Source organism: Chrysemys picta, chromosome 2, assembly GCF_011386835.1.
Source record: "Chrysemys picta bellii isolate R12L10 chromosome 2, ASM1138683v2, whole genome shotgun sequence".
In the NCBI taxonomy this organism is placed as follows: Eukaryota; Metazoa; Chordata; order Testudines; family Emydidae; genus Chrysemys; species Chrysemys picta.
In genome coordinates, this window is record NC_088792.1 from 188675471 (window position 1) to 188688959 (window position 13489).

The 13489-nt window shown below is 41.0% G+C and overlaps 1 protein-coding gene across 7 annotated transcripts in view; it reads right to left on the minus strand.

Annotated features, from left to right (window-relative positions):
* The window catches only part of NFATC1 (nuclear factor of activated T cells 1), a 147342-nt gene that overhangs the window by 110086 nt on the left and 23767 nt on the right, over positions 1 to 13489 (minus strand). For all 7 annotated transcript variants that reach the window (XM_065585117.1, XM_005281442.5, XM_008164441.4 and 4 more), the window contains exon 3: positions 10434 to 10593. In XM_065585117.1, the coding sequence (XP_065441189.1) occupies positions 10434 to 10593 (160 nt within the window). The remainder of the gene's footprint in view (positions 1 to 10433; positions 10594 to 13489) is intronic.

The following is a 13489-nucleotide window of genomic DNA, read 5'->3' on the forward strand; positions in this document are numbered from 1 at the left end:
TAGACCTATTGACTTCAGTGAGGCTACCTTTGTACTTAAAAGTAAGCACATACTTAGGTGCTTTGCTGGACTGAGGCTGAAGGGCTCTGTTCTCTATGTGGGAATAATCTGCATAGGAAACCTCAGAAGGGTTTGTCTACACTTACAGAGCTTCAGCGGAGCAGCTGTGCCATTGTAGCACTTAGTGAAGACGCTACCTATGCCAATGGGAGAACTTCTCCTGTCAGGATAGGTACTCCTCTTCCCCAAAGGATGATAGCTATGTCAACCGGAGAAGCCCTCCCATCAGCATAGCCTGTCTATACCAGGGGTTAGCTTGATATAACTGTCACTCAGGGGGGTGGATTTTCCACGCCCCAGAGTGATGTAGTTATACTGATATAAATTGGTAGTGTAGACCAAGCCTAAATTTCAACATAGAGAGCATCCTAGGAATTCTTCTATCAGGGGAAATGGAATGCAGAAGCCTGGATTCCCACTCCCTTGATCAGAAGATCACCAGAGATCAACACTGATCCAAGGAGATCCACAGGTACTTCCATGCAGATGCTCCTTACCTCTCTTCTGCCACTCAGGACCATCAACTCCCATGGCTACCTGGACAGTATGCTGGTGCAGTACTCTCAGGGATTCCTTTCACACTGACTGCAAAAATGGAGGAGTAAGGTTCCTTGTGCCCTACCCTTCTCTGTCCAGAAGTCATGCACTATCTGGTCCAAAGCATTTATTTGTTACTTCAAGACACATCCTGGTGTGTCCAGTACCCATGTAATGAGGCATTTATATACGGATATTACTGAGTGCTCAGGTACTTCTAATTTGTTTTTTTCCTCTCACTAGAGGATAACAGGTGCATTAAGAACTGGATCAGTAAAGACTCATTCTAGGGATCTGTGCTAGGAAATTAAAGGCAGTAAAAGCTACCCAGATTGGATTTTCTAGGATCTCCCAGCCTTCAGTCCCATGGTGCAGAATTAAGGCTTGTTTCTTTTGTAGAATCTGGCCACAAACATTTGAGGCCAATTCTCCAATGCTTACTGAGGCTGACTAACAGTAAGTGTATTCAAGCTGTGTGAAGCTTGCAGAACTGGAGCCTTCTAAATTAGCCAGTCTGATCATAAACATTTCTAACCAGGCATTTCCAACTGTAGGGTGCCTAATAGCATAGATTTATTGAAAATGCTACAGAGTAAATACTGTGTACATGCAGGGACCACTTTTCAACATTAATATCTCAGACATCTGAATCATTTTCTCAAAAGACAGAAATCTATTAGGCCATGCAATTAACTGCTTGTCAATTTTTATTTTTAAATGATAGCTGTTTTGGTGTCCTATGAGTGCAAATAAATCCTCAGAGACCTGACTCGTCGTCATCTCTGTTGACTTCTCTCTTGTTTAATTTAAGATGAACTATTTCTTTTTAATACAGTTTTAAAAAGTGAGAGAGAAAAAAAAATACCATGCTCATGGGCTGTGTCTGACAGCTCTCAGCCAAGACTGAATTTATAAAACTGAATTAGCAACAACGAACTCTGTAAGAGTATCTGCAGTACAATCTGACCAGAAGCACTACAAACACCTTGCTAATCTACTGCAACTCAGGTAGCCATTTCCCTAGCACGGAGCTGTAAAGAGTCAGTTGGTCCATTTCAGTCAGACTTTATTTCTTGTATGTCTCATTTTCTGCCATCATAACAACCAGGACAGAATTTGGTCAACCAGAACTACCCTTTCTTCGGTGTTGTGGGGTGGGCAGAGAGATTTTTTCCTATTTAAGATAAGCTTTGCTGTGAACTCAATGCTTGCGAGCAAAGAGCACATCATCTTACAGGCAACAGAAGAATATCTGTCCATAGACACAGGCCGTAAGTCAAGAAGTGTCCTATAATGATGAGCAGATGGCTGAAAGGTAAGGAAAGGGCTGGAGTAGGGAGCTGCTACTTAATGGCACCCTCTGAGCATCAGTCAGAGCAGAGATATTTTGAACTACACTGTAAAATAATGATAGATCATCCTATCACATGGTGCTCAAAAGCCCCATTCACTCTGCACACAATACCCACAACTGAAAAGATCAGTATGAGGAACCATATGTTATACAATGTGGAATCATTATCCACTGATATAAAGGAGCAGAAGAATTTAATTTTTGGTATTTGGTCATGGTTGTAAAAAAGTATAGTAATACTGATCTAAGTATTTGTCAGGAGAAAAAGAACAATTACCTTTTTGTTCTGCTTTTCCTTGCTTTTCTTTGTTTTATAAAGATTTCCTCTGCACTGTTTTTAGACGGTTAGGCTGTATACAGAATGCACCAAAATTGATCAGACAATAGAAGCAGACAGACCAGGTTCTGCAAATTGGTAGACATAGATTCCTTCCCTGCTTCCCTTCTACATCCAACCATGATGGAAAATATCCACTAAAATATATGTAAGTAGCGTGAAAGCAATGTTGGCACTGTCCACATCACATCTATCATCACCAAAGGACAAGTAGAAGATTATCCACAGATCATGAAGAATTCTGTGATATTCCCTGTTGAATCCCTCATCTCAAAAGTCAGCCAAAAAGGAAAACAGGGAAGGGTTGAGAAGGAGGGAAGTTGAGAGCAGATATCCCCATTAACTAGTGAACAGTATAATTTCTAGAGACAGTGAAGGTGAAACAACGGAGGACATTCTATATCTGTTTGACAGCTTTTCTTCTTCCCTCCTCCCTAAAATAAATACTTTTCAGTTTACTTTGAGGGGTCTTCTAGAGTATTTGATAATGGCGGTTCCAAAACAGATTCATTCCTAACATAGGCAAAAACCAAATATAACCCCCTGGTCAGCATGTGTTACATGTCCCTTTCTATGTCCAATCCAGAGAGGATTATTATTAATAATTATTTGTATTACTGTAGTACATAAAAGTCCCAATCATGGACCAGGACTTGGTTGTGCTAGGTGCTGCTAAAACAGAACAAAAAGATGGTCCTAGCACCACATAACAGATGGACAGAAACAGACAGGGGAATGTACAGAAATGGAGCTTGGCTCTTGAGCTGAAGCTGTAGTGACTCAGGCTGATAGCTCTCGTGGTTCAATCCCTGGTGTCAGCCAAAACAGTGGCCATTAAACACCCTCCACACCCAACACCATCATCCTGCTGTAGTGTCCTTTCCTAACGGAAATAAAATGTGAATCATAGACAAGAGGTTTGTTAAATCCCTCCAGTCAGAATGGTCAGTTGATTATCTTTGCTACCAATAAGGCCTCTTTAGCAGTAGGAGTATGTGCTGCAGCGTGTCAGTTTGAGCATAGGCAAAAGACATTTTTACGAGAGAATTGAACGCATCACCAGACAACTGGCAATTGTGGTTCTCACTTGAAATGGGCTGTTGTTCCAAACTACAGAGGTCTGTCCCCAAAACCCTATTCTTAAGGTGGGGATAAAGTAGCACTTCACATTGTCAGAAAATCTTGACCGGCTGATACACGGATACAGATAATTACTTTCCTCTGGAGATGCCTTTCCAGGGAGGATAGCAGCCACTGATGTAGCTATGCTTATGTAGTAATCTTATGGGAGCAATTTTATGTGAAGTAACCAAAGAGCCCTCTTGCCACAACCACCCCCCCTCCCCCAAAAGACCCCTATTTAATGGTGAAAAGCTTTCAACAAGTTCTCCCCCATTTGTTAGATTTATGGAAGCAATAAGCAGCCATAAAACATCTGCCAGATCATTCTACTTTTCAGTTTTGATTATCTGTCTGCTAGTTTGAGGAGAGCTTTAACTAAGCAGATGCAAGAAGTGTGAAAGCCATTCAGCTTAGATTTATTCTTGAGCAGTACCGGCTGTCTAAAATGGGGCTATAAAATCTAGACTCCCTGTCTGGTTTGTTGTATGGCTTTGTGCTATTAATTGCAACCTGGCTAACAGGTGCTTGCTGTCGTCTTTACATTCTTACCATAAAAAAGGATTATATTTCTATCCGGATGAAAGGCTGGTGCTTGCTTTTAAAGCAGAAGTTTAAAAAGGCACATAGATGTAGTTCATCGTTTCCCAATAAAATTGGATAAAGGGAATCACTGCTAACTAACAAAAAATGGCCTTTTCTCTTGTTTGAGAGGAAGGGAGGAAAACAATTTAACATGGTTGTTTGCATATCCCTTCCGCTTCACCAAGTGTCAGATGGTCATGAGTTAGACCCACTACAGACTTACTCCCATGGACCTCTCTAATTCCTTTGACTCATCCAGTAATGAGTCCTTTTTGTATCTTCAAACAAGCACATCAAGGTTGGGCCCCAATCCAGAAAAGTATCTAAGCACACATTTAACTTTGATTTAAATTAGACTGGTCACATGCTTAAAGTTAAGCACATGCTTAAGCACTGGGATGAATCAGAGCCTTGGTGTGAGAGCTTTGTCTGCAGCTCCTTTTCCTGGAACAACATTCGTGAAACTTGCCAGCTCATTAACTCTTCATCTCTTTTCAAATATCATCTGAAAATGTCTCTTTTTTGCCTTAGCCTATATGTCTTCATTTATCTCTCCCTCTGACATTGTTGCTTTAACTTTGCAACTCTATTCCCTAATGCTGTAAAGCATTTGAAATACAGTTGTGTGAAAAACACTCTACAAAAAAAAATGGAGGTGTAAAAGCCTGATCCAAATACATTAGTGACTGTTTGAGTAGGCACTGCCTCATAAAGTTAAAACAATATGATGTTAGCTACTGGCTAAACGTGAGACAAAGTTCATAAGAATTCTTGAGACCTGAAGGCATCTAGACAGCCCTGCAGTCGGAGTTTGGTCCCTGAAGTCTTCGAGCCATTTAATTAATTGGTTATGTAATCCTTGAATATTTTGGATGAAAAGGCTAACACTCTACAAGTGTGAAAATGGACAGCAACCAGTTAAAGAAGGTCACATGGCTATATTTTCAAAAGTATTTAGGTGCCTAAAGATGCAGATAGATACCTAATGGGATTTCCAAAAGTGCTTAAGCACCAATAGATTTTGATGAGAGTTAGTAGCCTCGCCTGCATAGGCACCTTTGGAAATCTCACTAGGGGCTTAAATACCTTTGGAAATCTGGCCCAAAGTGCATAGATTAGATGTAAAAGGGACCATTTAACACCCAGAATGTCCACCACAAAGCAGTACCATCCAGCTTGTGTGTGGAAAGTCTATTTGAATGGAAATCATTTTGGTGAGTGGCATAAAATAGTAGGCAAGGACATTTTATGGCTATAAAATGAGGGAGTTGAGCGAACTCAGCTACTCACAGGATTAGATGAAATTCTGCTTTGACACACACCCTGTGTAACCACAGCAATTTCAGTGGGGTTGCATGGGGAGTGGAATAGAGAAAAATATGCTTCCAATATTAATGTGTTTTCAAGTGATATACAAATTCTAACACCAAGTTTCCCTATCTTAAAAAACAAACGAAAACTACTTTTCTTCCCTGGCCATATACCTACCTCAAATTGCTGCTGATATTGCAGAAAATTCCTTACATTCTTTACATATAAGCATTCAGGTAATAAATAAGATTTTGAACGCAGATCTTAACCTATTCCATTTTGTTTGAATATTTTCTTTTACGGCTCAGTCCAGTCCATTATGGGAGTAGCTAAATGTTTTAATTAAACATTCTTGAGTATTTGGATTTTATCTCTCATAGATACACCACACCCTGGTTGTAAAAATGCCATCAGAAGCAGCCAAAATACTTTTCTTTCACTAAAGAGGAGTTATTAATTAGAATAACTATATACCGGGTACCTTGCAAATACCATACATTTATAATCTACGGCCTTTCCTCCCCATGACTATATACCTTACAAATAGCTTTCCTCTCCTCAAAGTGCTACACAAGCAGTATTCATTAGATTACTGACCTGCAGAGGAAATGCCACCACCTCCAGGTAGAATGCAGCAGCCATTTTATACAACACTAGACAATCATGTTTAGAATGAAGAATGAGAAATATCTCTAACTGGGAAAAGTTTTTAGACTCTTAGAATGTGTCAGATTCATTGTTGGTGTAACCCCAGCTAGAATTTGGCCAGAACTATCTAATGAATTTGTCTTAGGGTTTTCTATAATGCCCATCACAAATTACTTCTCCAGAAACTCCAGGGTTAATACCTTAACTCTTGCAAAAAGTGAAACATTATCATTAAGAACCATGGGTGTTCAGGGTCTGGATGTTGCTTCTCAAGTGGTCAGGTTCTCAATTTTCAACCCTCATCTGAAATATGGCACCTCCAGCAGCACCATATGCCCCCATCACTGGCTGGGGCATTGATTCAGTACTGACTCAGAGGGGAGAATACTACCTATTAAACACTAAAGGCAATTATGACTAGTAGCATATTTCTATGAGCCAAAGTATAAAAACCGTTGCCAACCATTACCTCATCGCCACTGACTAACCAGCACCTTTGATTTGCCAGTGTTCTGAAGCATTATTAGCTTGCTGGGTGTGTCAGCTCATCCTGCTCTCCCAACATTTAGAAATCAAGACTGATGATAGCTCCGGGCTGCCGTGGCAGCTCCACACCCAAGCAGGTAGAGAGCAAATATGCAGGAGTGGAACACTGCATTAGGAACGCTGGTAGGTGAGCATCACTATATGCAATTTTAAATGCAAAAGAAAAAATCATCATAGGTAAATGCATGGAGGAGGGTGCAGCCATCAACGTGGGGGAAATCCATCCTACCTGCAGGAATCCCTAGTAAGCAGGCTCTGTGTGGACGATGCAAGGGGGCTGCGAGGCGAACAACACCCTCCCGTCTGGGCGTCAGAGCCCAGGACTGCAACCCTATGGCAACTACAGCCCTTCTATACCACTTGATTGGGTGTTGGGGGATAGTGGACCAGTGTAAACATGGCTCTTGCAGCCCCTCCCCATACTGACCCATTGCTTGATAATAAAAATGGTGGTGACCATGTCCACGGCATGCAGTGGGAGGGGGGGTAAGCATCTATTGGGCAGCACCTTTGCCTGCATTCCCATCATGTAGCCCCATTGTAAGGCTTAAATGGTGCAGCCCTCTGTAGCATGGATGAATTTCACCTGCCTCGAGGAGCCAGAGGATCCAGGAGAAAATTAGGCTTACACCCTGCAGAGCCCGTCACCTCTGTGAGGGGAGCCTGCCTTCCTTCCACGCTCTCTCCTGACAGTAAGCATGTTTCCCTCAAGAGCCGTTGGCTCCCAACTGCAGCTGAGCATTTTCCTCTCCTCCAGGAGGAGTGAATACTAGGGGGAGGGAGCTAATGCGCACTGGAAAAGAGTTAAACACTGGCTGGCTAGAGAAGAGTAACCTCCATGGCAATTTGCCGCAGAGTTTAACCTCCTGTATTTGAGGACCATGCCACACACAGCGGTTGCTCCCTGGCTCTACTTCCCCTGTGGCCTAACACACCCTGCAAATGTCTCCAATGTGTGGGGGAAGCATCTTTGGGTCTTTTCTAGTGCATTTTCTCCTCTGTGTTGCTGAAGGAAAGGGAAGGGAATTTTTTTAAAAAGTTTAAAATGAACCCTCCAAAAGTAACAGCAACAGATAAATGCAGCTACCAGAGCAGGAAAATTGGAAGCAGAGCACACAGGGGAAGCAGTGGAGGTCCGCAGAATTTCATAATGGATTTCAGTAACATAACACAATCAAAAACGCTACACTGTATCAGAGCAAAAAGCCTGAACCAAAACCCCAGATCAAAATACCCCTGCACTCCGGTAGAGCATGGATTCAGACCTGAACTTTGCAGCTCTGGTCTGTCCTCAGCTCAGAGGGCTTTACGCAGAGGGCTTTATTGCAGAAATCAATGCTTTCACTTCTCATGCTCGGGCGTTCTACATTATCTCTCCTTTTATATAGTTTACTTTTAAAAAATTCCAAACACAGATACAAGTCTGGTCCAAGCCAGGTAAACTAAGGCTCACCATATTCCTGAGTGGATGACACTGTAAAAGTTGGGACGGATGAAGAGAGGGTTAATCTGGGAAAACTCTTCTCTGTCCATGTAGCTGGGGCAGTCCACTCCTGCCTTCTATTGCCTGTGTCTCCCTGTGCCATTTATTTGAGTTTCCTCCACCAATACCCTTGCAATCCTGTGTAACAGTCTATTTACAACAGCCCCCATGCTTCCAGCCCTCACCTCAGGACCTGAGAGGAGCAGAGGTTTCCCGTCCCCAAGGCTTCTGTGAGACTGTGCTCGGTTAGCTCTGTTTCTTTCTCTCCCCTGGCACTGCCTTCCTGTGTCGCTCTATCAGTTTTGAGCTGATGAGCTAATTACCTTTAATTAGCCCCCCCCGAGCTCACCAGCCTGATTAGCTAATTACCTTTAATTACCCCAATCAGCTTTCCTTGGGGAAACTAATGGGTGTCAGAGTGATCAGAGTGCAGGCTCGCCTGTTAACTCCCTGCACTCTGCCACTGTCCCCTTTGGAAATGTGGGGGTTGGGGTGAGAGGGGCGTAGCACTTAATCTCCTTATTATAACAGAAGGATTGAAAAATAGACTCATCTTTATCAAACCAACAGATCAAGCTGGGTACTTACTCCTTGTTAAATTCTTTCCTCTTCCTTTCTTTGCCACTTGTCTGCCCCCTTCGTTTTCCCCTTCCTTCCTTCCTTCCTGCCGTCCTCGCTATTCAGAGGCAGCATACTTCATTCCCTGCATACTGGAGCAGGAGATTATAGGGGAAGTGCCTGGACACTTGTAACCCAATTAAATGTTGGCAACGTATTCAGTGTTTCCACTACACGAGTTGGAAATTTTTAAATGTCAAGTTGACCACTGTGAATTGATGCTTCCCATCTACATTTCTCTGCATCAAGCAGCTAATAGAGTATGTATTCATTGTCATCAAGTGCCACAAATCTCACTTTAAGACCATTCACAAACGTTCGGCTAAAATTCTTCGTCTTTCAGCAGGTCTCTCCCATAACCCCATGTCATCAATGACTTTTGGCAGAAACAAACAACAAACCAGGACTCTGCAGACTCTCACTCACTCTCTCCTTAGCTATCTCACTAAATATATACAGCATTCCTCCACTGAGTATCATTTCGATCTTGCATAATTCCTTCAAATAATGTGTTAGATAATAGATTTTAAAGCAGATAAACACATACTGACTTTGTGTGCACAGACTTTACATGATCTGAAGCCATCCAGCAATACAGCTGGTCTTTTGAAAGGATGTTACTCCCAGAGCAAACTTTGTAGCTTAGCAGACTTCGGTGGGACACTATCGTGGGAGTAAGGGGAATAAGGTGTGAGCCTTTATAAGCAGAATTCATTACAGCTAGAATCAAAACACAAACAGAACTGCCCTGATACAGTAGAACCTCAGAGTTACGAACACCAGAGTTATGAACTGACTGATCAGCCACACACTGGAACTAGAAGTATGCAATCAGGCAGCAGTAGACAGGGTAAAAAGGACAAATACAGTACAGTACTGTGTTAAACGTAAACTACTAAAAAAAAGGGGAGGGGAGGAGTTTAAAAAATGATTTGACAAGGTAATAAACTGTTTCTGTGCTTGTTTCATTTAAATTAAGATAGTTAAAAGCAGCATTTTTCTTCTGCATAGTAAAATTTCAAAGCTGTATTAAGTCAATGTTCAGTTGTAAACCTTTGAAAGAACAACCTTAACATTTTGTTCATAGTTTCGGACATTTCAGAGTTACGAACACCTCGGGAATAGAGGTTGTTCGTAACTCTGAGAATCTACTATACTTTAAAATATGTTTGGGGGCGGAGGGGGAGGGAGGGAAGGAAGGAGAGTCACTTATCTGATCCTTTAAACATTTCTTACTAGAAGAAACCCTGCTCGTTGTCATTCTGTGTAGCAAAATGCACCATACTTTTAAAAATGTCTATAAAAGACTTCTCACTGAATTAGTTCTCAGTGCAACTCAGCAAAATATTATGAAGGCTTAATCTTGCTCGTCTTGTTACTGAGAGAAGTCCCATTAAAATGAATGAGATTACTCACATGGGCAAAACAAAGAGGATTCAGTTTATGACACTATTTACTTAAATACTGAAGATTTAGAAACTAAAAAGTTTAGTAGAACCCAGAATACTAGATTCGGAGCTCAGATATATGCCACAGTGAATATTTAAATTCTAATCAAATATTTGTTAAGCTGGGAATTAGTGCACAGATATAAGATACACATTTATTTGTATCTTCTTATTCAATATGATGCAACAGTAGAAAGGAAAGGAAGAAAACAATCATATACAGAGGCCTTGTTTTTTTTACAGCCAGTCTATGGAGTTAAAGGTATATATGATGCTGCTTGTGGTCTTTAAAGATCTCCTGGCACTTTTTATTTTGGCAAAGGAAGGGGGTGCTAGCCCCAGTGTGCCAGGATAAACAAGCATCCTTGCCATTACAAATATCAATACCTGCACAACAGGATGTCCCCCAGCAGATGCCTTCACAGCCCCTCGACTCCCCTCCGTCTCATAATGAGCTCTGTGATGGGATTTGGGCTGCTCTTCAATCCGAAGTTCATAAGGTCCTGAGTGAGATGGCAACTGCCAATCAAGGGCAGGCAGGGATGGGCTATAATGGAAGAGAAAGTGTATTAAATATTAACATCAAGTAGACTATCACAGACCACAAGAATCTGGTTCTATTACTTTAGAGACCATGTTTAGCAGTTCATCCTTCACCATCTTACATTTAAAATTTCATCAATATGGATGTCATGACATAAGTAATTTAAAAGGCAATGGTTATTTTATGAAGATTTATGAGTAAAGCATAATTGATGGGCCAGATGCTATCAGATTTGTAAACAAAATGGAAAATTTTCTAAGCATGGTTTAAAAATGCTTTAATGTATTGATCGTTGAATCAAAGGACAAAGGTGGATACAAAGGAATTTAAAGAGTGGTTCTAGTCTGAAAATGACTTAACTTGGCATTGTGGAAGTTCTACATTTAATGTTTCTCACTGACTAGATCAAATCTGCTTCGTTTACATGAAAAAAATATTCCCCACTGCAACTTCCAAGCCTGAAAACTCATGTTGGATTCTCAAAATTAAACAGAGTTCTTTCTGGCAGATATTTCATCAACAATGTAGATCTTCAAGCAGAACTTAATTAAGAATTACATTGATGATGATATACAAGCAAGAATAGAATCCAACTCAGTCTCCCAGTTCTATATTGACTCTGCAATTATAACAGAAGTAAAAATAGTAAAGACATATTATTGTCACTAAACAATCAGACATGACTGAATACAACAATAAGAAGCTGCAGGTTTTACAGAGCCACTTTCAGAGAACCACACTTTAAAATAATGTCAGGGGAGAGCATTACTGAAAGAAATGTACTGTTTATGTCACAAAATAAAACCATTGGTTACAACTGTCTTTGATAGGCTCTGGCTTGCTGTAACTTTATTGGTCTTAAAATTAAAGCTAGCCACAGCCTTTTGATAGAAATAATAAGTTTTAGGTTTACTGCATAATCTTTCAAAACCCTGGAATTGGTAAAGTCTCTTAATAGAATGACCTTCAAACATACCTTCTATTCAAATAGTATTCAAATAGTACAACAAATTTAAAATAGACAGTTACATATTATACTTTGCATTTATATAGCGCCTTACCATATCTGGGCTCGATCATGCACCATACAAGTCAGTGGAAGTTTTTCCATTAACTTGAACAGGAACAGGAGTGGGATCAAGCCCCAGATGAGAATCTCAGTTTGATTTACAGAAGCACTTACTCCCATTGTACAGATGGGAAAGCCAAGACAGAGAGAGGCTAACTTGCCCAAGTTCATATAAGAAGGAGTGACCTGAAGAAGAGCCATGTGTAAGCTCGAAAGCTTCTCTCTCTCACCAACAGAAGTTGGTCCAGTAAAAGATATTACCTCACCTCCCTGGTCTCTGTATGAAGGAGTGTCATTTGGAATTAGCCAGTCCCCTGCTCTGACCACTACAATGCCATTGTCGGAAGACAGGATACTGGGCTAAATGGACCTTTGGTCTGACCCAATATAGCCATTCTTAGGCTACAGCCAGGATTTGAGGAGAGTGAAATAGTGCTGTGAATGGGACAGTTCGAAGTTCTGACACTTGCATTAGATAATCCACCAGAGATACCCTCTGTCTATGGTTGGCTTATTTTACAAAAAGACACGTTGAGATGGGCATACAGCAGAGACAAGCCAATGATGAATGATCAAATGTGTACCAGTCATTTAAAATGTTATAACACATAGATAGTGTTCCATACACTCCAAGACATTATACCAGTTAACTATGAGCATCCCCTAAACGACCCAGTCAGGCTCTGCTGCTTGCTTAGTCAGCTGGAGGCCTTTGACATGAACACAGCTCCATGGCATCCAGCAAAGATGAGAACAAAATATTTTTAAAAAAATATTTCCAATACAATAACATAAGGAATTAAAACCGTGAGGACTTTATGCTGGGGGCATGCAATGCATTCTCCTTCTTTTCAAATCATCTTTCATTGAAATTAGTTGTCTTAAAGGAGGCCACAGGCACAAGAGAGGTTTCCTATTGAATGCACATAGTGTACAAGCAAGCACCTTTTCAATCTGAGGCAGAAAATTACATCTCAGAGTTCTGCTGGCTTCACAAACCAGTCAAGACTCTTATCGTTTGTGTCACCACTAAAACCTTTTGACAGACAGAAGCCCAATATCCTCCTCTCCTTGTCTGTTATTTAGGACCTGACACTTTACAGAAATACACTTGCTTACTTGAGCCACTGCAAATAGTCCCATTGACTCAACACATAAAGTTAAGCCCAGTCACAAGTCTTTCCGTGATTGGGGCCTTAGTCTAGATATGTGATAAAAGCTAATTGTTTTTTAATTTTTATTCAGTATCTTTTTACCAGCACATTTAATTTGTAACTGGGAGCACATGTATGTAATTATAGGCCAGGCTGCTAGCACCGTATTGCCCAACACTTCCCATTATAAGACCTTATTTTCAGTTGGTTTCAACTTTGCCAAATGTTAACCATTTAGGCTGAGATTTTCCAGGCTGGGTGTCTCCTCAGACAGAGTTTTTTGGAAAATGTCATAATCAAAATGATTCAGCCATTTCTGAGAATTAAGCTACGGGAAAAAATGCTGGTTTGCACATGTTACACATTTTTGGTGACCTTTACTTTGAACAGCTCTAACATCACCATGCTTTGGAGCAGGAACGGCCAAGTTATAAACTTTCCAAAAAAAAAAAAATCACACTACAGAAGAGACTTATTAGCTTAATAGCTAAAATCTCCAAAGATTCCATTGTCACTAGGTATGCTCAACATAAGAATGGCCATACTGGGTCAGACCAAAGGTCCATCTAGCCCAGTATCTGTCTTCTGACAGTGGCCAATGGCAGGTGCCCCAGAGGGAATGAACTGGTAATCATCAAACTGATCCATCTCCTGTCGCCCATTCCCTGCTTCTGAC